Raw genomic sequence first — 27,828 nt, forward strand, 5'->3', positions numbered from 1 at the left:
GGCTCACTTATTTAAACTGGCCACCAAAATTATTATTTTCTGACCTGCACAACAACTCTCTGACACAGCGCTCCTTTTACTCCACTGACACAGTTTGCCAGATTTCCTCTAAGCCTGACTGGCATGCTTACTAGGATCATTCAAATACTCTCTGCAACATTAAGCTAGTCTATGTCGGTTGTTCAAATAGGATTTGTCCAATAACTGTAAGAAAGAGGTTTTTTTTGAAGGCACCAAGTACCTTATGTTGCTCAACTTGGGATTTAACTGCTTCACTATCAGTTGGAGCAGCTTCCCAATCTGACGCAGTTTTGTCCATTTTTTGCAACCACTGCATCATTGAGGTCGATTCTTCCTGAATATTTTGCATTTTTGAAAGCATACTTTCTAGTTCTGAAATCTTTTCCTTCAATAAAACTCCCAAATCTTCATAACTGTGATTTACATCAGACATGGCTTGTTGAACAGCTGTCAGTTCTGCAAAAGGAGAGATGCGGAAAGACTATGTTAGATGTTACAAGCCATTCAAACAACATTTAAACTTCAAGGACTTCTGAACAGTACTCTGAGTTACAATAGCCAATAGTCCCCCAAATAAGAAGTTGCTGAACATGTTAAGAGTTATTTCCAAATCACTCCAAATGGGGTAACACTACATCTGAATGACCTAATATAAGTTCCTATTTGCAAGACCTTCACATTTTACAGAAATCATTACTGTAATGCACACGGGTACACGAATACCTTTCAATCTTTCTACTCATTGTTATTTTAGTATTTTAAGCAACAATTCCATGACAAAGAGTTGAACATAATGGACTACAGTTCAGTTACTTACATGACAGCCTAACATCACTGCAATAATATTTTGCTCACATTCATCTACCATTATAAATGTCTTTTGTCACTGAAAGAGCACGATAGGCAGACTGTCTACTAAATAGACTACAGTTTAGGAGAATGGACATGGCAGACTCAAGATGTGGTACGCAGCAATCTGTAAGCGTATATAAAGTGCCTGTGTAAGTTCCTTTGTTTTTGTAGAGGGGTTGGTCACATATAGTGATACAAATGTATGTAAAATGAGTGTCTGTATATGTATGTTTATGTGTGTGTTGTGAATGCTGCTAGGTGTTAAAATTTTCAAACCACAGACACGTGTATTAGAATTTTCTCAAAAGCCATGCATGATATTAAAATAGGTATCCTTGTATACATTTACATAAGTATATACTGATTCAGAAAACACAGCCAGATTTTATTTGTCTTCAAATAAAATATTGAAGGTAGGTGTTTTCACAGTTAATTTTAGTGTCACGCCCTAGTCAATATAGTTGCTTTATGTGATGGTGATGTGAAAGTCTAGTAGTGACAGCACCACATTTAAAAAATACTTACATATTTAACAGTAATTGGCAAGTACATTTCTTTATCACATCCTGAAATTTTTACTGACCTTTATTTTTCAGGATATCCTGAGTTCCTGGAGCTTCTCCTTCACCATTTAACATTGTGCCACCTATGGATTAAGAGAGATGAAGTCCCACACTTATCTGGGCCTTTTCCACCAAAAACCCAGCACTGCATTTCCTCTTAAAAACAGCATGATACATAGCTCTCATTGTAACATTAAAGAAATACCTGAATGCTAACCTTGCAACAGCAAAGATTTTATTTAAAGTATTTTAAGGTTGTTTTATGTTTTAAGCTGCCCCAGCCAGCTAGTACCATAAGTGGTACCACATATGCACAGCAGGCGGGCATGCACACAGAAGCACATGTAAGTGTGTGTATATGCATGGTGTATAAGCAGTCCTGCCACTCACGATACTAAGCTAAATAAACGACTGTAGTGGACACAGGTCTATGCCCTAGCTGTGAGGTCTGCTCACATCCATATGGCTAACATCACTTCCTTCCTCTCCGCTAAAGGATCCTGTTCCCTGCTGCCTTCTGAGAACACAGTTTTACCCAGCCATGTTTAGGTATGGCCTAGGAAAGGGCTCACTGGCAAATGCTGAGACTCTGAGGAGAGCACTAAACATTAAACAGCAAAGAAGCCCAGAGCGGTCACTGCACATACCACAACCAAAGGCACTTCTTACTCGGGATATCTTTACCCATCAGGGAAGTGGTTGAGTCACCATCCCTGGAGGTATTTAAAAGACATGAAGACATGGAGCTTAGGGACATGGTTTAGTGGTGGACTTGGCAGTGTTAGGTTAACAGGTGGACCTGATAATCTTAAGAGTCTTTTCCAACCTAAGTGATTCTATGATTTAGCAGCACCGTATCTTTGCACAAAAAGCTCTTGATACCAACTGGATGAATCCCTCCCTACCTTGTCATGAGCAAGATTCGAGCATGTGCTCCATGATAGGGATTGCAATGTGGAGCCCTTACTACTACACCTGAAGTCCTTTACTGTCACTTGGAGACAGCCACTCACCCAGGCAGCCCTACTAATTAAACATAATTTCAAAGCCTCTGGAACCAGGGCTATATGGGCTTTGTAAAACACCGTCAAATCACAGAGCTGGGGCATGTGGTCAAGCCACAGAGAACTGCAAGGAGAAACACCTCTTTCTCTCCTGCACATATTTATTCCCAGATGAGCAATTAACAGAGAGAGATGAACAGCTGCCTTGGAAAAGGCTATGGATCCACCCCACAGTACCAGCTGGACAGTGAGGACCACATTAGATGGCAAGAGAAAAACCAGGTAAGAGTCACAGGCCCCAGCCAGAGCCTTGTAAATCTTCATGGTCTATTAGCTGGACTCCAGTATTTATAACTGTGATTAAGTGATACACAGTACAGCTCTTGTCTAGGAGGGCAAATACTCCAGTCCTGAAGATTACAGCTGCTTTTATATGCTAGTTATTTAAATATATTACTATCTAGATGCATAGGAATAGAGAAAGGGGCAGAGGAAGGAGCCCAAATATCTATATAAGGTTCCAAAATGTTATTTGAAATAATTTTATTTAGAATTGAAACAAGAATGAAACCAGAGGCAGCTACTACAAAGAGATGTGAGAAAGAAAGTGTTCTGCTCCTGCCAAATAAGTATCCTCTGGCAGTCCCCATCCTCCCAGTCCTTTGCAGATGACTAATGAAGGCCAACACACTTTCATTTATTTCCAGACCTAGTCAGTTCAAGAACTGACTAAAAATGTTCTCAGGGCCACTAAAACACCTGAGGTACCACATGCCTTGAACTATGGCTTGAATGATACTTAGCAGAATTACTGGTTTCTGTAAAACAAATTAAAATTTAAACACTAGAGTACAGAAAATCACAGAAATAGATTTGCTGTCTTTAAAATCAGATTACTGGTAAAAAGGATTTAGCTGAAACTCCATACTGGAAACACACTTTGGCCCAGGAAAGTCATGCTGGTATATGGAGTTGATTCCCGTCCATGCTGTTATTTCAACTAAAATATTGAGTAGCGTTAATTACACTATCATATCAGGATGACTATGTTCACCTAGGCTCACTTTTTAGATAAACCATGTCCTTATCATCCTTCTAACAAAAACTTCATGACTCTGCAAACCTTTATGTGTTTGCTTGGTGTCACACAGAATAGCCTTGTGGCCATTAGAGAAGCAAACATGTGCAGGTACCTCAGTGTTTGCAAAACAGGGTTTGTATTCGTGCTGCTTGCAGACTTGGTGGACATATGGAGCACTGAACACCGATCAGAATAAGTCCACTTCTCATTATCAGAAGCTTTCTAGGGTGAGGTGAAGGCAACTGTGATACTGTTAATTTTGTTTATTACCTGGGAATTATGTACTGAAGTAAGAGCTTTAGGACCTGGTAATCATTTACATCAAAGCACTTTTACACTATTTTGGCAGTGTAAAGCAATCAGAATGTGTACTGAACTACTACAGTAGCTAGACAATTTCAATGACAATCACAGCAAACAATGGCCAGAACAGACATGGCTAACTGACTTCTCACAAGCTGTAATATTCAGAAAGCTAATCCAAGGGTGAAATATTTTCATTTTTGTCTTAAAGGTTTTTAAAATTCCTGAAATGTTAGGCTTACCTGATTACACAAATGCATACCTGATTTTGCAACTGCTCTCAGTTTGGCAGGAGAAGTCACAGCAGTAATTAGATTACACAGCAATGTTCCTCTACTATTCATTTTCTGCAGTTCAGGTGCTTTTAATGTCCATTCATCTTTTAAATTCTGGTTAAGAGAGAGTCATTTGTTCATTACAAAACTGGTATTTCAGACTTAAAAAAATTTGTGTAGAGCAAGGAACAATCTTGCTACTTGGGAATCCCCTGCAGTATATCCAAATATGCAAAGGAAATGAGAATGTAAATGCAGACTGCAAGCTCCCTAGTTCCAGTTACTGCGACTGCTTACACACTAAGTTTGTCCTTTTACGTTAGTAATAGATGCCTTATTTCCTTCAGCCATATTTCACTTCTCTACACTGTCTTACCAATGTATCTTCCAAAGGTTTCTTCAACTCCTCTGTATTCAGAGAGGGTTGTGCTGCTGGAATTCGTTCTGTGGTCTCTTTTATCCATTTATTTAATGATTCCACAAGGAGCTCAAAAGTATCCATCTGTTTCTGACAAGATGATACATCCTCTTCTCTAGACAATTAAAGACAATTAAAAGAATGTCAGTATTCCTTCTGATAATTAAACCAACAGACATTATCAATCTGATACTGCTGCTCCTAAATTCAGAGTCACAAAAGCTCATTTTATGGGTATGAGCAGAATGTGGAAAATCTAGTCTTGCTGTACAGGTAACTTATATGGAAGCTCTAATAATTTCTCCAGTTTTCCTTTGCAGTATGATTCCAAAAGGAACTCTAAAGCAATCTGCACAAGCAGCAACTTATATTCTACCAGAGAAGGAGAGAAGTAGGATTTACTTAGTATTGACAGGACTCCTGTGAATGTCAAAAAAAATTGAAAAGTTACTTGTCTTTAGAGCCCACATTAGAGCTCTTGAACCAGACGGACTAACTACAGAGGCATTTCCAATTAGAATAGTTTCTTTTTTTTTTTTTTAACAAAAAAAACTTTTATACTCTGTGGTTAACTGCAATCTCTTCAGATAGCTTGCAAGAAGATAGCAGTCATCACAACATCCACACTACTAGCCAAAGCAGAAACACTTCAATTATTCAACTTACTTTTCCTTTACAGTCTCCTCTACCTCTCTGAATTTCTTTGACAAAACATTTACTTTTTCTAATACCAATGCTTTATCTCCAGGAAGAGCATGGAATGAAAGTTCTTCAAGAAGCTGCTGCAAAACTTCCAGATCCTTCTTATGTTGTGCCAATTCTACACTGGCTTCCTGCAAAACAGGATTACATTCCTCCTATTAGACTTTACAATCACTTGTTCAAAATTAAATTATTCATTTTAGCTAGCCAACCAAAGTTGGGAAACAAGCATGCCTTATTTATTGTTCAATCACTTAGAAGAGTTAGACTAGAAGTGCACAATATATACAAATGGAATGGTGCGTACCTGCATATATTGAGACACTTCACTAACATCCTTTCTTGGTGCCTCCGTCTCACTGAGTGCCTGGTTTTTCTCATCTATAAACGACTGAAGTTTTTCTGACAGACCTTCAAATAACTCCACTTTAGTCTTCAGCTCCTCCATTTTCATAAGCTTCTCTTTATGCTTGTTACTTGCTTTAGAAAACCGTCCTGTAAGTTCACTCATTTTAGCTTGCAGTGTGGATGCAGTGGATGGATCTGCTGTTTCTGTGAACTTCTTCACTTTTTCATTCATAGTGTTTATACTGCTCTGACGACCCGCAATGTCTTGTTCAAGCATCTGAAACAAACAAGAACTACTTTGTATTGCTTATAACTAAATTTTAAGAAGTGAAACTGGTCCACTAAATGAAGCAACAAATCAGTACAGCTAAACCATCAGTGTAGATCTATTTCAGCTACAAAAATCTGTATGTGCAGTTTCACTTCACACAATAGTTCTCTTTATTAAGTATTTTTAATCCATTAAAGGTGCCAAACTAAGATTTTTAATTCTTTCTTGAAATCTGATTTATGAAACAAATGTTTCTTTCAGGGAATGCTACTTACAATGCTTTTACTAATAATATCCTGAATAGCAGCAGAATTCAAAGGCACTTGATCTTGTTCTTCAAGGCTCTTTTCAACTCCTTCCATCCAGTCCAGCATTTCATCCAAACCATCCTGCACGCTTAGGGATCGTGTCAGAGTTATTTGGAGCTTCTCATTTCTTTCATTCACAGACTTGGATAAATTGTCATACCTCTCCACAATATCATCTGATAAAGAGAAAATATATTTCATTTTTTCCTCTAGCCAAACTAAGCTTTTAACTCATTTTACCAGTTCTCACCAGGTAAGAGTGAGTCAAAAACTGCCTACATCAAAAGGAAGCAAAAACATCAGCTTTATTCAGTAAAAACACACAAGCAAAGATCAAAATCTTCAAATAGAGCCAAGAAGCCCATAGGACAAGGGAAATGAGGGAGCAGCTTACAGCTGTACTTCTCAACTTTTAGAAGCTCATTCCCATGCAGCTCTAGCTTATGACAGCTGTTGACTGTTCCCAAGAAATAAAATAGCAGAGTATTAATACAGCTCTTCTACAATTATGTCTCTTATGTTATTGTTAGAGCTGAAAGACTCTTCCAGATGGTTCTTCATTAGACCTTCAACACTTCTGGGATAAGTCTTTGAAAGTTACAAGCTCCATGTACCTCCCATGGAGACTCATTACCAACTCCAAAGAAGCAAGTTGTTTTATTCTGTTGCTCTGCAAGTTACTTATGGGATTCCAGGAAGAGACAGTTGTGTGATACACATAGAGTGTCTTCAAACTTCAGATAGTGGTGAAATTCATGCTGTGCTACTTCTCACAATAAATAGGGAAGAGAATTGGATGTAGGTGACAAGGTTTTGGTAGTGGCAAGGTTTTTGGCCTCTGTGAGAAGGGGCCGGAGCTGCCCCATGGAAGACACAGACAGTTTCAGCCAGCTCCAACTGACCTGCCACAGGGCACTGCTGAGCTCCTCAGCCAAGCTGGTGCTGCCTCTGGGAAAATGTATTTAAGAATAGGGAAAATGCTGCCTGGGACTGAGAAGCGATGGAAAAGAAAGTGTGAAAAACAGCCCTACAGTAAAAAAAAAAAAGACAGCTTTTAAGTGAAAACCATATGGATCCATGTAGGAGACAGACCAACAGTGAAGTTACTGTGTTGTAATAGCTTATGACTCAACAAAACATGGACTTGAACAGTGACAGAAGAATGTGGAAACTCCGTATTTTGTCTCTTCCAGTACCTCCATGCAGACACAAGTGATAAAAACAGGTAACAAGAAAAGTAAACATTTTACCTAGTGTTTTCTGAATCTCATCTTTGTCTGGTGTCAACTCTCCCCTTGTATCCAACAACACTTCTGCAGCTTTTTTCAGTTTTTCTACAGCAATTTGGTGGTTAGACACTTGTCCCTGAAGAACCTATAAAATTCCACAATTATCAGTTATGCTTTTCAATACTGCTAATAGTTAAACATGAGATATGCCATACAACCTGAACTTAGTGCTGGGAATAAAATAACTCAATTTATGACTTCTCCTTAAGAAAAATCTTCACCAGTGGCTATGACTGCTGTTGACCTTCTGGCCCTTGTTTTAGTTTATTCACCATCTTTTTTATCTTCTGTTTTACAGTGCTTCTCTGACTCAACTAATTTCTTGCATGTAACTTCAAAATATGTATTTTAATTAATTGTTTTCAAAGAGCACTTGTACAGAGTCATATACTATCCAAAACAAAAATAAACATATATTTCAACTCAGCATCAGAGAACAATTCAGGGGGAAAAACATACAGTCATCATCAGTAGTTACACATTCACCATCAGTTGTATTGACAAAGAATCTGGTTGATACCATGGTATAAACAGGAATAGCTTGAAACAAATTATCACCTTCACAGTTTAGGAATCTCCTGGAGCCAATGTCACTGACTTTTGCCTATGTTTGCCCATCTAACCAAGGAACACAAGTTTTAGAGACTAGACCAGCCATGACTCTCTCCAGAGTCAACAGAGAAAGACAGGAAGGCTGAGTCAACTTCTGAAAGTGTCTTTCTCTCTCCACTGTGTAAAAGTATTTTAGTGTGAATAGTCTTTAAATTACTTCAAGCCTTTGTGCTACTGTATATGATGTATCTTTGTTTTAATTCACTTGAACTTTATACAAGTCCAAAATTAACGGACTTCTCATTTGTTTTTTGATACACGCTAACTCAATGAATATGTGACTCAAAAGGTAATCCCATCCACCCTGCCAGGACAAAGTTACCATGTCATTGCATTCAGCACTGGTATCCAGAGCAGAACAATATGTCAGAACATACTATGATGACCCACTTGATACAATAAAACTCGAAGAGACCTGAAGAGGAATTTTCCCTATAGTAGAGAAATATATTGTACTAGTGGAGAAATTAAAAAAAAAAAAAAAGTACCAGAAAACCTTGTACGCTGACAGAAAGCAAGTAAGCTGATTCCAGAGGTACTGAAGAACATTCTGAAGAACAGTTAATCCCCATAAAAAGATTAGACCCCACCATGCTGCCAAGGTCTGTGTCTAGCTGGATTATCAGCTGCATGTGTTGGCTACAAGGGACAGCTTTAACTTGCAACACCTGACTTTTTCAGAAATACTCTTTGTTTTGCTTTCATTAATTGGCTTTCTTTCTTCAGCCTCCTGTTTTTTTCTCTTCCTTTGAATCTTTTGACACATTGTACCCTCTCCTTTCTTCCCAGCTCATATCCATTCAGTGCTCTTTTGTGCAGCACGTAATCCATGTAGGCGTTTCATAAAAGAACCCCAGTATTCACTCCTTTTGTATTACTTGCATGAAAATTGGCATTATACAGGATAGAATTCGTTTTGGCATAAGGAACAAAAAGTTTAAATGAAGCTTCAAATTGTAATTGGTGTTATTCCTACTTTTCTAGCACTTGGAAGCACAAATGTACCTAAATTGTTCCACTGTTAGGAGTTCAAAATTTACACTTTTAATTTCATTGTCTTACAGCATCACTGTGATTTGTTTCTTCTGATGTGTCATGCACCAGTGTTGGGCAATTCTAGTGTCAGATTTGAAAGATACCATGTGGTAAAGGTAACTATTGCTCAGGCTGATGATGTAAGGGAAATGGTTAAAGCCCATACTTTCCAGGAGCCACTGACTACCATTTGTCAGTAACAAACATATCAGACCTGCATTGATACACCACATAGCCCAGACAAAACAGTGAGGAAATGCCCGACCAATAGCCTTGCTCACTGAAAAATAAATAATCTTACATTTTAATTACAGTATAGATGCTTGAATATGTTTATGAAAATATAAGAGTCAGTTCAAAGACAACAGGCTGTATGAAACTTTATATAACTCACCTTAGACTTGAGTTCCTAAAGTCTTCTGTAAACCTGTATTTTACACAACTAACCGGAGTTTTACCTTCACAAACTCTATCACTAACTTGTCTTACCTCTACTAGGATTTATGTAAAGTTGTGGGTTACTCCCTCAGTAGGGAAAAAAAAAAAAAAATCTAGTATGATCCCTTTCATAATGCACTAACACACAAATGTGAACAGAAAAAAGCAAGAGTCACAGACAATAAACATCAAATGGTCTTCTCTATCAGGAATTCAGTCTCAAGCCCTACTCTGATAGCAAACTGTAATTACTAAATCCTTTCTTAGTTCAAAAACTTTCCAGATTTCACCCTATCATTTGCTAAGTGATATGAAACACATCTTGCTTTCACCACTGCTAATGGTATCTTGGTTTCTCGTTTTTTTTTCACCCTAGTGCTTTTCAGATAACATTCTAGACAGCTGAGTTTGAGAACTACAGAATTTGCATGCCCACGCGCAAGGCCAGAATTTGGCCTGTAGCCACTTGGATTATATTAGATTATTCTGCTTTTCAAATAAAAAGTAGTTCCTTTTAGGACAGAAGTACTTCTGCTTTTTAAAGCTTTTCACCTTGGTTTCTTCTAGTTGTCTCTGGAGATTTTTGGGATCCACTGCAATTGGCTCTGATAGTTGTTTGGTCACAGCTATTTCAGAGGCCCGTAGCCCTGACAAAAGTCCAGATGAGGCATCTTCATAATGCTGGTATTTATCCACCAGGTCTTTAAGGTTATTTCCAACGATGCTACACTAAAAGAGGAGAAAACAAACAAGTAAATACTTGGGCATTGAACTGTATTGCATTTCATAACAGTCTCAAGGTCATACTTTCCCTCCTGAAATACTGCACTATTTTTTCCTGTCATCATTCTGCTATCTAACTGATTTCTGAACAAAGGCAGGACAACTGGACAGGCTACACAGGCCTTCCCAGTTTGTGCTTCTCAAGCGTGATTTAGGGTCAATTCATTGACGCAGGTGTGAAACTGGAATCCAACCCATTGTACTAGAATAGGAAAAGCTTTAGGGATACTTTTTGACCCATCAAGGTAAAGATTCTTCATCAGCATTGTGACACCAAAAACGTAGCCAGTGGAAGCTACAATTTTTTAAAAAAAATCAGAAGATATGTGTATGTTCACTCAAATACAGACAGTAGAGTATTGCTTTCATAAATACCATATCTGCATAGCAAATCCAAAGTGATCTGGCTCAGTATTGCACATGTGCTTTGTTTTGGTCACCTATGAATGTCATCTGACCAAGATCCTACATGTTAGCATGCTCCAAAATGTATACAGTGAATCGTCATGTAAAAGGTTCAGTGGAACTCCTTCAGACTTTTTGGAGATGGTTTCACAAGCAAAATCTGATTGTATTGAGTCATAATATTTATAAACAGCTACTTTAAATATTTATATTTTGAACCTTCCATACACTGTATTTTAATATTTACATGTGGTACGTGGTCTCCATCTGGTGGGCAAACATAGACTGCACCCATTTAAATAACTACTTAACTAAGAACTGACTTTAAGATTCCTTCCTAAGCTGATAAAGTCATACGCATGTGTGCGAATATATAGGTAAAAGCAATATAAATATTTATTAAAAGCAAGAAGCTTTTACAAAAGGCAAAAAGGTTACTACAAACCCATTTGCAACTTGGAAGATCTCACTTACAAATTGTGGAAGATTTTAAAAAGTCTGTCCTTGAAGACTCGATTTAATAAGAAAACTCTACTTTGCTCTGCACATTTATGGTCAAATATTTAAAGCATGTCTATTATGTCGGTGCTGAATGTATATATGGAAAGGACAGAATTTGGCAAGTTGAGAAATCTAAGACCACAAATCAAGCTGCTGGCATAGGATTTTTATGTGTATAAAAATAAGCTCTCTGAAAATTTTGCAATGAAATCTTTACATTCACACTCAAACTAATCCAATAGATAACCAGAGGAAATCTAACATGTTAATACAAGCTTTTAGCTTCACTGTTCATGTAAGTCATGTGGGAAAACGAAAATGAGCTTCTGTAAATAGAGAGCCTTCTTCACAAACTGTTCGCGAGAACAGTGTTTACACTTTTTGCAATCAAGCAATCAAATCCATGTCTTTACAGAATTTGCACTTCTGAGCAAGAAAATATTAGAAAGATGAAAATTCCCAGACAAACTGCTGCAGATAACACTGTATCAGTGGACACTGAAGCTCTACTAAGGAGTCCAAACCTATAATCTTAGAACATTATGAAATAGCATAGTCAAAGGATAATGATTCAATTAATAGTCATCTCGAAAGTTTACAATTCCAGCATATTTGTTGGTTTTTTTGAAAACAGCTGGAAAGTTGGCATATGAGACCAGTTGGTGGTGTTTGTCTAGTTCTACCAGACAAATTCCATACATGAACCTGGCACAGAAAGCTGGATTATCTTCCCTCTCTAAGGTACAGGGAGGATTTTGCACTGCTAGTTTCCCATTAGTTAGAGACTGATCTCAGATTGTTAAGGACAAAATTTGGCAGACTAGTGGAAAATAATTGCTATCCTCAAATCACTACATTTTTGCATGCCTAGCGCTGACGACAAAGGTCATATTGGGTCAAACTATTTCAGGATTCATATCCAACTGAAATTTTGACTGTTAACCTTGGCATAGTCTCTCTCTTTCTATACTAATTTATTAGTAGGAAACCAAGTAAATAAGCAGTTGTGGGAAATACTGCAAGGAACATAAAGAAATGTTATCCATCTGAAATTATTACAATTTCTTTCCACCCCAAAATGTTACTCAGACATCCTGTACTGTCATAAACTCAAAGAGTTTGTTTAAGCCTGGAAAGAACAACGAAGAAATTGGGTCTTATTTCTCCCTTATAATACAAGATAGAAAATTTCATCCATTCAGACATTGAATAATCTGGCACTGGACTAAAGCAGATCTTCTAGAAAAGCATCTTGCTCTGTTACCTATCTTTAAGAAACAAAGAATTTACAACTTCCCACAGTATTTGTTTCATCAGCTAATCCCTTTTTATACAAACTGCCTATTTATTTTATACAAAACTGCCTGTATTATTTCCTACTCAGTATAAATAAAACTTACCTTAGCATAGAGAGATTTGAAACGATCTGAAGCACTATCCAGTTTATCCTGTACTTCAGCATATGTAGCCGAAGTATCGATACCATCTTTGTCAACCTTCACACCATCTCTTTTGCTACACGACCTTGCAGCATCTAAAACTCTTTGTCCAGAAATTGTAATATACCGTAAATCACCTTTGTGAGATATAACATCTTCTGAAAAGCTCTTTTGCCTTTTCAGTTTGACCATAATACCACTGAAGTCAGAAGCACCTGCCTCCAAATTGTCAAGCTCTTGTTCTGCCTGCTGCAGCCAAGTTTCAAATTCGCTATAGTCTGCATCAAATTTCTCAAGTTCTTCTCTTAGAGAACGAGTCAATTTCATTTTCCGTTCTGATTCAGCTAAAGCAGTCTCATACTGAGCCTTCAGCTCTTTCATGTTCCTTTGCATCTTGTCTTTTTCTTCAGGGGTAAGGTAGTGCCCTTGTTTCTCAAGCAGTGCCTGAGCAGACTGAGTTGCTATTATGACAGCCTGCTGCTGTGAAATAATTTTCTCATGTTGAGCCTACAAAAAAAAAAAAAAGAATATATTATGACCAGCATCTTCTCGGATGGTTCCTTAGAAATGACAAGTACAACAAAGTCCATCAAAATGATAAAAAGCTTTTCAAATTTTCATATTATTCATTAAAAAACATTCTGTGAGTAATTTAAGTGAAAGCGTTGACTCCTGGTGATCGTATTTCTGTGCAGTTTCAAAATTTTATGAAAGATTCAATAGTAATTTTAGCCAGATATACAAGCCACAATCAAATAAGAGTCTTCAAATATCACCAGAACTCAGAAATATGAGGATATTTGCATCACACAAACACTTTCCCTTGTACTTCTAAAAGACAACTCTGCAAAGTAAAATCAGATATTACCAATCTCTTTAATATTTTTCCCCCAATAAAAATTATTTGCTTATTACTTAACATTTAGGGTAGCATGATTAGTGTAATAAAAATTTTCCTAATTCCCTGTCTCAAAATAGAATTTATCAAATAAAGCATTCAAAGGTAGGCAACGTTCCAAATCAAAACTGTTCCATTTCCTGTCACATACATTGTAGCTACTACTTTAGACAAACAGACCAAAAGGAGTGAACGCATCAAGCCTGAAAAAATACAGATACTTTTTCTTTTAACTGAGTGAGCAAATATTATTATCCTTTTTAAAAAAATTTCATTTTTCAATTTCAAAAGCAGTGATTCTTATCAAATATACTTGGTCATAAAACAGGTCCTTTTGACATTAAGAATCGAGATATATTGTATGCATGTAAATTATTTTATGTAAATTAATTATCATTAAAAACTAGCTAATTCATATGAACTAGAACTGCTATGCCAAATAAGAATGATATTTCAAATATATTCTTTCAAAAAAACTCCACTCTTGAAGGTCTTTTACTCCCACTTAAAATAGCTATGTAAAATAGACTGGTATGTTTTTCTTCCATGAATACAGTGAGCAATTATCCTGTAGGCATTAGATGAAGAAAAGAACTGTCAAAAAATGAAAGTAAAACCATTATGTACACACAAGCAAATGATCTTATTTTCTTACAGTGGTTTTTTTTAATAAGAAAGGAAATCTAGTATCAGCTACCAGCATAATCATTTTCATCAACATGTCCATCAAATCTCACCTAAAAGTTTTTGGTCGCTCAACAGAAGTCAACAGAAAAAAAAAACAAAAACATAAAACTGAGCTTTTATTATTTTAAATGCTTCCAATTATCTTACCTGGAAAATATATTTTTTAAATGCTGCACTGTGGTTTTATGTAACTCATCCTTCTAAAGCCTTCAAATAGTGCTTTGTCCACGTGTTAAAGTCATAGGGAATTAAGACTGTAATTTCAGCAAACTATTATTTGCAGCTATTGGTAACCAGTGTTCACAAGGAATTGCAGAGATCTGAATCATTTGGCTATTACAAAGATTTTTGAAAAAGCCATATAAATGGTATGAATCTATGTTGCTGTTTTTTTTGCATTTTATTTACTTGCATTAATTTCTCACTATAAAAATTACGAGTAGATTCACCATTAGGATTCTTAACATTTACCCTGTAGGATAAGCCCTTTTTCTTATTTTGCAGGAAACAATTATAGCAACAGCAGAAAAGGGACAAACTTGCAATACATTCAAACTACTGAAATTCCTACCACTGTATATCACTAACTTCCTAGTGCCTGTTGCAAAGTCTGTGATGGAAAGGATGAGATTAAATTCACTCATGTTGAATGAGGACCAACACACTTGGCACCTAAATGCTGAATAAACCCAGTAACAGTACCTTGACTTTCTGATACTGCTGGTTCAGATTATCTTCTGTGCTTTTCACTCGTCCATCCACCTGAGTTTCAATGTCTTGTTGCATTTCCAGCAGATTACCATTGACATCATCCTCCTCTCCTTCCAAAGCCTGCACATCTCCCTCTTCAAAGTGTGTTCCATTCTGTTCTATCACCTGCTTAAATTTCCGTCCATGCTCTGCTTCTTTATCCACATTTGATAACCAATCCAAGAGATTTTCTATTGTATTTTTACTTTCTTCCAGCTGTTCTATGGCTGCAACCTACATTGAAAGGTCACAGTTTCAGTTTACAAATAGTCTTCAGGCACTACAAAATATCATACACAAACAGACCATTTAAAATACATTAACATTTAGCAAAATTTTTTACATATATGTTGCTGTTTATTTTATAAAGAAAATAAACCAGCAAAAAGTTAGTGACCCAAATGAAATATGATTTTCATCTTTCCACAGTATCTCAATACGAAGTTGCAAGACTAATCCCATAAGACATGTAAAAAAGATTGAATAAAGGTATGAAAGGGTTGCCTAAAAACCTTTTCTGTTTCCTGCTTAATTGCTGTTGTCATAGCTTTATCCAGTTGTTTTTTGGACTCTTCTGCCTTCTGGCTAAGAAGCAAACACTTTGTCTTCGCTTCATTCAGTTTCTGTTCAAGAACAGTTTTGTCTTCTCGTGACAACTTTTCTCCATTCTCTTTCAAGAAGGTTTCAGTATTTTTCACAATCTCTGCCAATGTCTGAGCACTCATTCTCATGTCTTTTTGTATCTCCTTTTGAGAAAAAAAGAAAGTAAATAGAAGCAAATTACTCACCAGATCTTTCCAATTAACTGTATTGGAACTATCTCTGTTCTAGGGGTAAGCACCACACAGGTCCTTTTTTCACTTTGGAGAGCACATGACACATTACTAAATTGCAGACAGGATTATTAAAAAAATAAAATCAATTCAACATCTGACAATGTTGCTGCAGCTTAATCTGTCTTTTTTTTTTTTTTTAATTGCAAGTCTGTTGGCTTACAGTCCTATTCAGACTGAGGCCATTTTTTTCCTTTGTTTAGCAGGTTAAATATTGTATTTCCATGTACACAGAAGAAAATATATCTTCTTTTTTAGATAGGAGATAAAATCCTGACAAATTCCATTCCATTACTATCCTAACAGAAAGCTGCAGAAAGTAAGTGGGCCAAACAGAAGCCAGAAACTTGTAGTCATCTTTCCCAGGTGGAAGTTTTCTCATATTTCTTGGGTTTGTTCAGGCCAGAAAGAATATTTTTCTTTAATTGTAATAAATCATAATATTCCAAAGAATGTTTAAGTCCATTAAATTTCACATGGGACAGATGTTTAGTTTTAGTTTATCCAAAGCAGTTTGCCTATTCGTATGACAGAGTCAGATAAAAAAAAAAATCTGCCTCCCAGTTATCTGAGGGGAACTTTAATTATAACAATAATTATGCTGTTGAATACATTCACCTGTGTACTAAAATAATGAAGTTTTTTTCCTTTATGTAAGTGTAACTAACACTCTTGAAGCTGCAAGACAAAATATGTGATTCTCATTCTAGACTACAGATTTTGCAGCAACTATAGAATATAGTTCAGCACCTAAAACTGCAGCTTATTTTAACACTTCAGCAGGTATGTTAGAAAGATTTTCCTGGGGACACTACATCAAGACAAAATTCTCTTTATCTCACAAAGATCTCTGTGCTCCCTTTCAAACAGCTCACTGAGGATGAAAGCTCTGACTTGATCTATAAAAACCTTTTTTCAGCCCCCATTCCCCTCCTGAGACACACTTCTATAACGATGTCTACAAGAAATCAGTCAGTAAATAACAACTGGACTGCTAGGTAGTCACAAACAGCTGATGGAAAAAAAATTAAGCATATGCTATACCAGTTCTTTACTCCCATGGGTACTCCATTTAGGCCATAAATTCTTAAGACAGGTAAGCGATATTAAGAGGTACCCCAGGAGTGTCTGTATCTTTCCACTGACTATAAGAACTCCAACAAACTAGACGTGTTACTCTGAAGGTAAGTAAAGCAAGGTAAGATGAATAAGGAAATTTCTGCCTTTATAGATTACTAAACCTGATTTGGAGCTCTACCATAGAGTAGACTACTACTAGAAAAAGGACAAAGAAGAGCGTCCTTCAATCCTTTAACATGATTTTATCACATACGATAGGAACAAACTTAAGCTAATTATGTAACAAATTTCATCCCCGCTTCAAGAGTGCTCCTTGAAACGTCTAGCATATATTCCCTATTCTAGTCTCTAATAATTTGAAAGTTTTTTTCTCCCTGTCCTGGTTTCAGCTGAGATGGAGCTAATTTTCTTCCTCGTAGCTGCTGTATTTTGGATTTAGGATGGGATTTGGTATGTGAAGAATGTTGATAATAGATTGATGTTATTGGCTGTTGCTAAAGAGACCAAGGACTTTTCTCAGCTTCCCAGGTTTTGCTAATATGCAGATGTAAGAAGCTAGGAGGGGTATAGCCAGTACAGTTGACCCAAACTGGCCAAAGGAAGTATTCCCTGCCATAAACGTCCTGCTCAGTATCTAAGTGGGGGTTGGCCAAGGGGGCTTGCTCTTGCTCTTTTCTCTTGCTGCTAGGGACTGTTCTGGGATGGTTTTCAGTTTTTGTTCTATGATTGCTGCTCAAGACGGGCTGTATTGGTCATCAGGTGGGGAGAAATTGTGAATTATTCGTTTAGTGTATTTTATTACCTATATATATTATTATTATTATCATATATGTATATTATCTTTTCCTTTGCTATCCTACTATACTGTCTTTATGTCAACCCATGAGTTTTCTTTTCTTCCCAATTCTCTCCCCCATCCCCTGGGGAGGAGGAGCTAGCAGCTGCATGGTACTAGATTGCTGACTGGGGTTAAACCATGACACTCCCACTGGCACATACTGGAGTGTATTCATGGGCAGTAGTTTAAATGCACGCCATTAAGTCTTTACTTTTGGTAGGTCAAACAAATCTATTTTATTCTCCTCTCACATGACAAGTCTTGTTATTCAACAAAAGAGTCTAGTTGCTCTCCTCTGCACTCAGTCCTCTTTAAATTATCTGACTAGAATTGTGCGTACCTCCTGTTTGGTCTGGTATTGTTCTAGCTCAGCCTTGCTGTCTCCAATAACAAGAGACTCTTGCTGTCCGATAAGTCGATTTTCAGTCTGTGTCAGCAAATCACAGATTTCCTGCAGTTTCTCTTTGCATTCCTGCTGCCGTTCAGCCACATCCTATATTAGAGCCAAGTACAATTGAACAATGAAACAACAACATCCTCACTTCAGGAACTGACAGACACTCTAATAGCAATTACTTTAGAAAATCAATATTGCAAAGCAATCATTTTAAAAGTATGCTGTAAACATGATAGCAGTGGTACAAAGAGCAAGATGGACATACAGAAGTGATGGATAAACCTCAAATAATTTCTAAGTAAAAGAGACCATGTTCGATGGAATTGCCCAATAGAAGTCTGGCCATGCACATATGGGAAAGATGAACTCTCCAAAGGACAGGAGTCAAAATCCAGTCTCAGCTGCTTGAAACCTGTAATAAACACTATTAATTCTGAAAAGAGGATATCAAAACAGAGGTTAGTTATGATTGTCAGTTAGCTCCTGTTGGTATGCATAATATGTTACCTGAATAGAGATTGTTGACTTCTTAAGCAGTAGAAAAGAATAAAACATGCAAGCACATTATTGTTACTAAGTCCTAGAAAATTTATCTGTGCCTTTCCTTTACTCAATTTTATGTTTCTTTCACAAAGTACGGTGGAAACAAATGTTCCTAGAGTGGTAAAATAATACAAAGTCTTCAGAATGCTAAAACACACTTCATTATGCACAAACTGGGGGCTGAGGTGGTAATTCAGTCCTAACAGTGCTTCTATGAGAGAAGAGGAGATGCAGTTACACTGCAGCATCTTACTAGCCTCCTTTGACTCTGCAAAGGCTGCTTATGCTTGCCAACTGCAGCCATGCCAGCTGAAGAGGCAACTGTCCCAACTTCACTCATAGCTTTCCCAGTGCCCATGCCTAGAATTGCAAATATCTTAGCTGATTTGCTCATGTTTGTCCCTCTAACCTGTCTCAGTCAAAACAAGCCATGGTGGCAAGGATTTAAACAAATCTGGTTCTTTGACTATAAAGACCTAGAAAAAAGATCACATGAGCAGACGACCTGGCAAATTAAAGGAAAATAAAATCTTCAGCAGGACAGAAGTAATGAGCAATGGTGCAATAGTAAATTCACTGATCAGTACAGCTGCACCCAGAAGAGTTCACTGCTTTATTTAATTACTGATATAGCTACTAAATAAAACAACATCTGTGAGAAACCTCAAGTAAATTTCTCTCATTGCTAGAAAGAGCAGATCTGGACACCTCAGGTTGTACAGATCCTAATGCCCAAAACTGTGTCTGTCCATAATCTAATGTGCTGTTTCTGTGACTGTACCAAGGAAAGACAAAAACAACAATTTACCAAACTTGATCAATACCATCTTTTTAGAACTATGAATGTATCTGTAGTAAAAACTGAGAAGACAGGAATATACTTAATATTGCATGCTGGTATTAAAATTCCTCATCCATAGACAGAAACATTCAGCACACATTCACACAGAAAAGCAAACCTTCTGATCACCCAGCTCTTGCGCTGCCTGTAACTGAGCCTCTAAACTTTCCACTTGAGATGTTATTGCTTCCTGTACTTCCTGAAAAGATTTCTGGGTGGTATTTAAGAGCTTCAGCAGCTGCTTGCTCTGATTAGGAGAAAGATCTTGAGCATGTTCAGAAATGAAAAACTGAACATCAAATGCAGTGGACTCCAGTTGCATTTTTTTACAGCTGAGCTCTGCAGAACTGTTCTGTAAATGAAGAGAAGGAAAAGACTAGCAATGAAGACAGATTCTGTACAAATAAAACACAAACATCACCACCCTCTCTTCTTAGCCCCTGTTCCAAAATGCTTTTGGAAGACAGTTTAGCCACAGTAAATCAAAACTGCATGTCAGAATCATTCTGACACATTCAGATACAGATTTGAATTTGTGCATGGTTTGCCTCTGGGACATTCCACGTCGAAGTAATAAGTAAGATGACCTTGAACATCTATCTTTCTTTGCTCTCTCATGGATATCTGAAAACTGGCTGACCTTCAACTCCGGAAGATTTATGGCAGGTTAGGTTTAACATTTCTAGGTTTTAGGTCTGATGACCCAGAAATAAGAAAATATTTACTTGAAAATATTCCTATTCTTAACTGCACAGCAAGAAGCCCCATTTCCAGCAATATGGCAAATTCTGCCCATAGTTATGCACTGTGCAGCCCCTATGACCTTACCATGCATACTGGAACTCTATTAAAGCACAGCAAAATAATGTTATTTTTATCATTCATACATACAGAGGTGTATGAACTTTACTAAAGATTTGATCTGATTTGTTTTTCATGACTCATTTCATGGAGTGTAATGAAGAGGCTTTTTATCTTTACCCATCTTATGTTCTCAGATATAATTTATTTGGAAGGTAGTTAAACATCAGTAAAGATTCAGGACCTTATGCTTAAAGATCCAATTTTAATCACTTAAATACTTCTATTATAAATTACATTTCCAAAAAGGGGCAGATTTATTGCCACAAATGGAAGCAGAACTAATAGCTTTCTCAGTAAGCCAAGCCCCATCAAAAATTGTTTCAAGAGAAAAAACAAATCAACAAGATTTTATTACTGGATTATCAAGTAGTTGTCTTCTCAAGTAATTAGTTCTAGCCATCTGTTTAAGTGATAGAGGTTAATGAGCAGGTATACAAAGCCTAGTTAATAATTCTTAATAAGTAGCAACAATTGTCAGAAGCACCAACAGCCGCCATGAAGAACACTTACTTTAAATAGCTGTAAACTTTTCTTCATCTCTTCTATATCATTAGTATTCACTGTGAAGTCATTCACGACTTTATTGTTTTCTGTGATCCAGTCTGAAAATCTCTGCAGTTTGCTTAGAAGCTGCTGGTGTAATACTGCAAGCTTAGACTAGGAAAGGGAAGTTGTACATTTATTTATGCCCCTGGAGTCTAGCCACATTTTTTATCATATTAAATAGAATCATACATGTATTTTTAAATTAAGATAAAAGAAAATAAAGCAAAACCACATTCCTTCTTTTTAGCCAAATTACCTTGAAGAAAACCAAGGTAAAAACATACACTGATAAACACGTACCATTTCTGAGTCAATAGCAGAGATTATTTGTTTTGCTCGTTCTGAAGATGTATCACAGACCACCAAAAAAGCTTCATGCAAATAGTCATAGCTCATCTTCAGCTCTTTAAGTTTCTCTTCAGGAATATCCCTATTACAAAACCTTAAAAACTCTTCTGTCAGCTTCATGTCCTTTTTTAGGATAATTGCAAAGGTAGCCAGTCCTGATTCAAATGACTACAAATAGAATAAATATAAAATGCACTAAGTTTCCATGCAAGCAAGACATTTATATCTGAATTACTTTAATTATATTTGAAATATCTTTTTTTTTTTTTTTTTTACCTAAGGGCTTTTCCTAGCACCCATCACTGAAGTACAAGCATAAAGAACACTTTACTTACCTCTAGCTGTTCTAGTTCATCTTTTAGTGTTTCCAGATTGTTACTAATCAGCTGCTGGTTATCTAGGTGGCTTTTCATATCCTGAATCACTGCCAGATGTCCTTGCATTTTCTCTGTTAACTTTAAACACTGCTGTACTCCATCAACCTAAAAGTGATTTTTAACAATAAGAAAAGGTTTTCCAAATTGACAGATTTTAAAATAAGTAATAAAAGTCCTTGTTTTAATTATAATTTATTTTAAATTTATAATTTAATTTTTCAACCATTTTTCCAGTTTAATTATTCTCTCCAGCACTCAGAAGGATTAATGCAATTCCTTTAACATAGGACACGTAGCACATAACAGCTGTTGTTACTTACCGTGCTAGTGGGGGTATCTTCCAGGATTGCTTCTTCTGTTTTGAAAACAGGCTCAGTGAAGCCTTCGGCCAGGCAGTCTGTCTTCCCATGCTCCTGGTCGCTCTTCCAAGCAACGGCTGCGTCATCTGCCAATGTTTTCTCTTTAGCAATTTCTGATCCAAACTCAGATTGTTCTGTTGAGAAAAGAGTACAAGGCCCATCTACTTTGCCTTTACCCTCATGTTCTGTGGTGATACCAGCAACCTGTGAGCTCATAAGCAAACCACTTATCAGCTCCTCTAACTTGCTTTTACTTTCATCTCCAGGCGAGATATGAAATATCTCCAGAAGTTCAGAAGTAGTAAGTTTTGGAACAGGAGTTTTCACATCTGTTTCACTCTTCCTTTCATCTGGATCAGCCATCTTTTGCTTGCAGGATTCCTGCTTCAGAATATCACGAAGAAGATCAGGACTCCTGCAATCAGGCCAAAGTAATGAAAGAGCATCACTGTCCCTTGGCTCTGTACACGGTGTGGTAACCATCAATGCAGTTCTAACAGCACTGCTTATTTCCTTGAGATTTGACCCAGTAGATATGTCACTCCCAATCTGGGTGCTTCTAACCATCATAAGTAAATTTTGCATTAAAATTTTGGTATCGGAGTAACTTAGAGGTTCACCCTTCTGCTTGCAGTAAACATGTCCAGTTTTCAATTTCCTTTGTAATATATTCTTTAAGTCTTCCACTCGTGTGTCAGATATTTCCCATGATTGTGAAATACCTTCCTTTACTTGAAAATCTTTGCAGGGTTCTGTTTCCTTTTGCAACAACTCCATGGACATTTGTTTTTCAAAACCACTTCCAAGGCAAGAAGTCTCACCGGCCAAGAAATTTTCTCCCTTTGTGTTTTTCAGTGTCTCATCTTTTTTCTGGGCATCATAATTCAAGTCAGCCCCTATGCCCAGAATTGCAGAAGAAACATCAGTGGTATGGGTATGACTCCTAGGAGGCAGCACTTCACTCCCATCCCCTGATTCTCTGGCATCCTCAATACTTCCTAAAGCATCTGCTTTTATTGGGGAAAATTCACTATCATTGCTGCTCTTGTTTTCTGAAAAGTCTTTAAAATTTTTGTCAGTATTTTGACAGATAACTCTCCCTGATTCTTTAGCTATGCTAATTTCCTTTGGTTTCACTGTATCAGTTAGGGGAAAAGAATAAGTATTAAGCTCTCTTGAATGCATTTCTTCTGTATTTAGCAGAAAATCCCTTTCATTCTGTATACCCTTTTTTCCTTTTTCCCTGTCCTCAAAGCAACAGGATTCAGTTTTATCCAATTCTGAATGGCTGTCTTCTTTTACGTCTGTTGTATACCGTTCTAAAGAGGCAGAAATGTTAAAATCTCTCTTAAAGTCATCGGATTTTGCACCGCCTCCAATGTCAAGCAAAGCCTGATCAACATTTACTTTTTCTTTACTTGAAACAGGAGTTTCTCTATCAGCTTTAATTACTGATGCATCAAATATTTCCCCAAGGCTTTCCATCTGAATGGGACTGTTACTTAGCCCCATGATATCACATTCCTCCATAATATTGACTCTATTATCTGTAAGAACTTCAAAATCTCCTCCTATTTGACCATGCTTCCAACTGGTGACTGGATGTATTTGGTCACTAAGTGAACTATCACCATCACTCACATAAGGCATATCCATAGGCAATTTATTATCCACTTGGGCTGAACTTTCCTTTAGTTGTTCCATACCAGTCATATCATTTAATACTTCTTCCTCTGCAAATTCTGCTTCTCTCTGTCTTTGCCCATTATTTGAATGTAACATTGGCATGATACTATTGTTTTTATTCATACTACCAATAAAGCATTCTGAGAGAAGCAAATTTGTCTGAGCACTTTCATCATCATCAGTAGCTTGCTTTGTAATTAGGAAGGCTGTTAAACTAATGTCAGATATCCCAGTATCATCAAGAAGCTGAGAACTTGGAATCTTAAGCTGTGTTTTATTATTTTCTTCACTCTTACAGGATGTCCATTTAGTGTCAAAGCTATTTTCAGACTGAATAGGCTCAGTAGTATCTTGTGACATGTGTGTCCTTCTGACACAAGTCCCGTATTCATCTTCTGTCTCCTGCTGTCCGTCTTCTTCACTTGTACATGTAAGACCAACACATCTTTCCTCAGAAATATCTGATGCAGATTCACATTTTCCTGAGGGTAGTTTGCCATTCTCATAGTTAGACTGTAACTGCAAAGTATATCCTATCCTGCTGCCTAAAGAATAGCAATGGTCATCAATATTCTGATTATTTTCATTGCTATTTTCTACGTCTCCTAAGGAAATTAACAGCTGGTCACCTTTGTTTATACATTGATGATGTGAATAAAACACATCGATTTCTTCATCGCTGTCAGAATCAGTGTCAGAATCATCATAACTATCATAATCCTCCTCATAATCTTCCTCCTCCTGTGCACCTTCAGATTCATCCTCATAGGAGTCATTTTCCGCTTTCATTTCATCTCCCTCATTTCTGTCTCGTACTTCTGCTTCAGACATCTCCCATAAAGAACTAAGGCCTCCCTCCTTTCTTCCTTCACTCTCTAGATTAACCAGTAATTTTTGCTCCTTCTCTCCAAAGCTCCTTGTTCTTTCCCTTTCCTCTTCAGGGATTCTTTCCATAGCTTCAGTACTTGCAGAAGCTGTATTTACAAGCTCAGGTAGCCCTGTCAGATCTACACTCTCTCCAGCACTAGTTGTAAGTTCTTGAAAAGAGCTGGTCTCTTCTCTCAAGGCTATTAGACCACCCCTCTCCTCTACAAAATCCGATGGAACTGATGGTCCAGACAATTCTGGCTCTGGTGTATCGTAATCCCCCAACTGCAAGGTATCAAACCCATCATCGCCTTCAGGAGTGTCATAGGAATCATCATCATCAATTTGTGGAGTATCATAGACATCACTGTCATCGTCATCAATCTGAGGTGTTTCATAGGCATCATCATCATCATCATCAAACTGAGAGCTGTCATCTTCAGAGGCTACCTCACCACATTCATGCTGCAAGCAGTTACTTTCAAACAGTGGGATGCCACCACTCCCTTCTATTGATGAGTCAGAACTACTGTCACACGGCAGTAACTTGTTGAATGCAGGGTTGCTTTCTTCTACTGTTAGCCTTTGTGCTGTGCTGTTACTGTCGCTCACAGATGGTCCATCATGTATAACAGTATCACCATCCAATGAAGGCCTGCAGTGCATGTCTCCACTGTCTCCTAGACACAGCTTACTCTGCAAATCAGTACAATCCTCCAAGGATGGCCTGCCACATACATACATATAGTCCTCTACAGATGGCCTGTTATGTACACCAGCAGAGTCCTGTAGAGGTTGCTTGCTATATTCATTGTCTTCAAACTGTAGTGTCTCACCACATTGACTAACAAATTCTTCTGGAAGTCTATATTCAGAATCCGCACTGATGGATGGACCAAGACTGCTCTGAAAATCATCTCTCTCGCTGTTATCCAGTACCATTCTGGTATTGTCAGCTTGCAATATGTGAGGCCCGTATTTTGTGCCCCTTTCCAGCTCTCTCCAGGTTTCATTATTTGACAAATTATTCGCACTCAAGGAATTTTGTAAGGTTTCATCATTCCTGTTTTCATTAGCCAGACTGTCTGCCATATACATTTCTTCTTTCTCTGCTTCTGAAATAAGATTTGTACTTGAGTCATTCCGAAGATATCCTTCATTGTTTCCTGAATTTGCCTTCTGACTGTTACACTTACACAGTTCTGTCCACTCAGAAACCTCCGAAAGACCTCTGAGTGCATTTCTGTTTATGGAATTTTGAGTGCTACCGACTACATTTCTAAGTTCTGCAGGGTCAGTTAACAACATCTCCTGTGTATATTCTGATTGCTCAGCACCACTAGCATTGCAACCATCTGGTCTACACACATGGAGAACTTCTCCCTGTAAAGATATGTAATTCCCAAAATCTTCAAACTGATTTAATTTCTTGTTATTAGAAGTATTCTCAGCTTCTGAAAAATCACCCTGAACACAGCCTGTGACATTATTAAAGTGGACACTGCCAGATGACTTCAGGTTAATTCCTTTCAGGCTTATGTATTTGTCATTAAATTCCATTTCCGACACACCGGCACTGTACACAGCACCATCACCTTCCAGCAACATATTGATGGCTTCTTGCAGTTGTCCATCATATAATAAAAGTCTTCCTCCCGTGTTTGCATCCATATAACTATTTACCATCAGATAAGATATGAATAATTTCTTAGCTTGATCTAAATTATGACATACAGGGTCTTCTGTGCCAGAACCTTCATGCTCCTCCTCACAGTCATGAAATACAGATGGCAGGAATTCATACATGGATAAACATTTTGCAGCATTTTTACAAGGGGACTCTAGTTCTTCGACACTGGGCATTTTATCTGGTAAAGTCACATTGGTCAAAACAGATACAGTATTGATGTCTATTATTCCTGATTGTGCAGCCTTATCTAGACTGACTACTTCACAAGTTTCTGGAATGTAAAGTGCAGCTATTCTCTGTCTACCATTTAGTATTTTGATTGCCAGCTCATTTGTTATCATCTCTTGGTGCAAAGTTGATATGGGGAATATTTCACCAGTGTGAGGCCAAATTAGTCCAACAAAGCCTCTCTGTGCTTCTAATACCAGCAGTGCACTGGTAGATGATATTAAGTTGCATTGTACAGCTTCATCAACAGTCAAGCGTTGTCCTGAATTTGGAGAAAGGATTCCACCAGTCCGAACCTGATGTGTGAGGATCTCACAAGCAGTGTCCTGATCTATCATCCCTTGTCTCATGGCCTCTTCCACAGTCATTCGCTTCCCCGAGTCAGGGTCAATTATACCTCCAGACATTAATTGAGCACCCAGCAGCCTGAACATTGTTTCCCGATCAATGAGTCCTTCATGGGCTGCCCTTAAAATAGTTATCTTCCTTCCACATTTGAATGTGATTATACCTTTTTCTTGTGGTTTCACAGGTAAGAGTCTTAACCCTGTTTTTTCATGTATTATGCTTCTACGAACCATCTGTTCAAGGGAAATCTTCTCAGCAGAGTTGGGGTCTATGAGATCTTTACATGTGTCTTGTCTTTCCAGAAGCTTTGTATATAATGTTGGAGAAACCAGGTTTCTCTGGAAAGCATTTTGCAAAGTCAGGTTTTCTCCAGTAGATGGCAAAATCAAGTACCCACTCAAAAGCTGATTTTCAAGAATTTTAATAGCCAAAGGTTCTGAAATTAGCCCTTGTTCTAAAGCTGACACAACTGGAAGATTTGATAACGATGATTCTGAAATAAGCTTCTTCGCCTTACTTAATTCCTGCAACTGCAACAGAGTCTGCTCATCGATTAAGGCATGAGCTTTAGCTTCTTCCAAATCATAACATACTCCTAATTCTGGAGAAATTATTCCAGAAAGGATCAGCTGATTCTCGAGCAATCTAATTCCAGTGTCATAGTCAAGAAAACCTTTTAAAATAGACTGAAAGACTGAAATGACTTCTCCAGTTGTTTGGTCAATGACACCAGCAATGACTTTATTCACCTAAAAAGGAATATAAAAGAAACGCTATCACTATTTTCAGACTGTATATTTTAAATTTTGTTTTGATTTGAATGCTTTATAAGCATAAAAACATGTACTTACCATGCTTGGAGGAATGCTGTGAATGTTAGCAGCTCAAATGCGCAAGTGATCTATGTCAGTCATTCAACAGCACACGATGTGATAAAAGATTTAAAATCAACATGCATCTGTGAATTGAAAACCTATGCTTTGCATACATAAATAGGGTT

The 27,828-nt window shown here is 37.4% G+C and overlaps 1 protein-coding gene across 4 annotated transcripts in view; it reads right to left on the reverse strand.

The window, feature by feature from the left end:
• DST (dystonin) overlaps window positions 1-27,828 on the reverse strand; it is a 310,564-nt gene that overhangs the window by 87,345 nt on the left and 195,391 nt on the right. For 3 of the 4 annotated variants that reach the window (XM_086743267.1, XM_086743269.1, XM_086743268.1), the window contains 13 exons: window positions 18,075-18,227; window positions 15,496-15,729; window positions 14,936-15,217; window positions 12,610-13,155; window positions 10,073-10,249; window positions 7,397-7,520; window positions 6,114-6,322; window positions 5,527-5,844; window positions 5,184-5,350; window positions 4,476-4,632; window positions 4,087-4,213; window positions 1,457-1,519; window positions 242-477 (listed from right to left, as the gene is read on the reverse strand). In XM_086743267.1, coding sequence (XP_086599393.1) covers window positions 242-477; window positions 1,457-1,519; window positions 4,087-4,213; window positions 4,476-4,632; window positions 5,184-5,350; window positions 5,527-5,844; window positions 6,114-6,322; window positions 7,397-7,520; window positions 10,073-10,249; window positions 12,610-13,155; window positions 14,936-15,217; window positions 15,496-15,729; window positions 18,075-18,227 — 2,793 coding nt within the window. Of the gene's footprint in view, window positions 1-241; window positions 478-1,456; window positions 1,520-4,086; window positions 4,214-4,475; window positions 4,633-5,183; window positions 5,351-5,526; window positions 5,845-6,113; window positions 6,323-7,396; window positions 7,521-10,072; window positions 10,250-12,609; window positions 13,156-14,935; window positions 15,218-15,495; window positions 15,730-18,074; window positions 18,228-19,633; window positions 19,868-20,889; window positions 21,037-21,225; window positions 21,442-21,608; window positions 21,756-21,970; window positions 27,578-27,828 lie in introns of all 4 variants that reach the window. The other variant, XM_086743270.1, reaches the window with a different exon arrangement.

The sequence above is a fragment of the Chlamydotis macqueenii genome, chromosome 3 (genome assembly GCF_036417535.1).
Source record: "Chlamydotis macqueenii isolate bChlMac1 chromosome 3, bChlMac1.mat, whole genome shotgun sequence".
Taxonomy (NCBI): Eukaryota; Metazoa; Chordata; class Aves; order Otidiformes; family Otididae; genus Chlamydotis; species Chlamydotis macqueenii.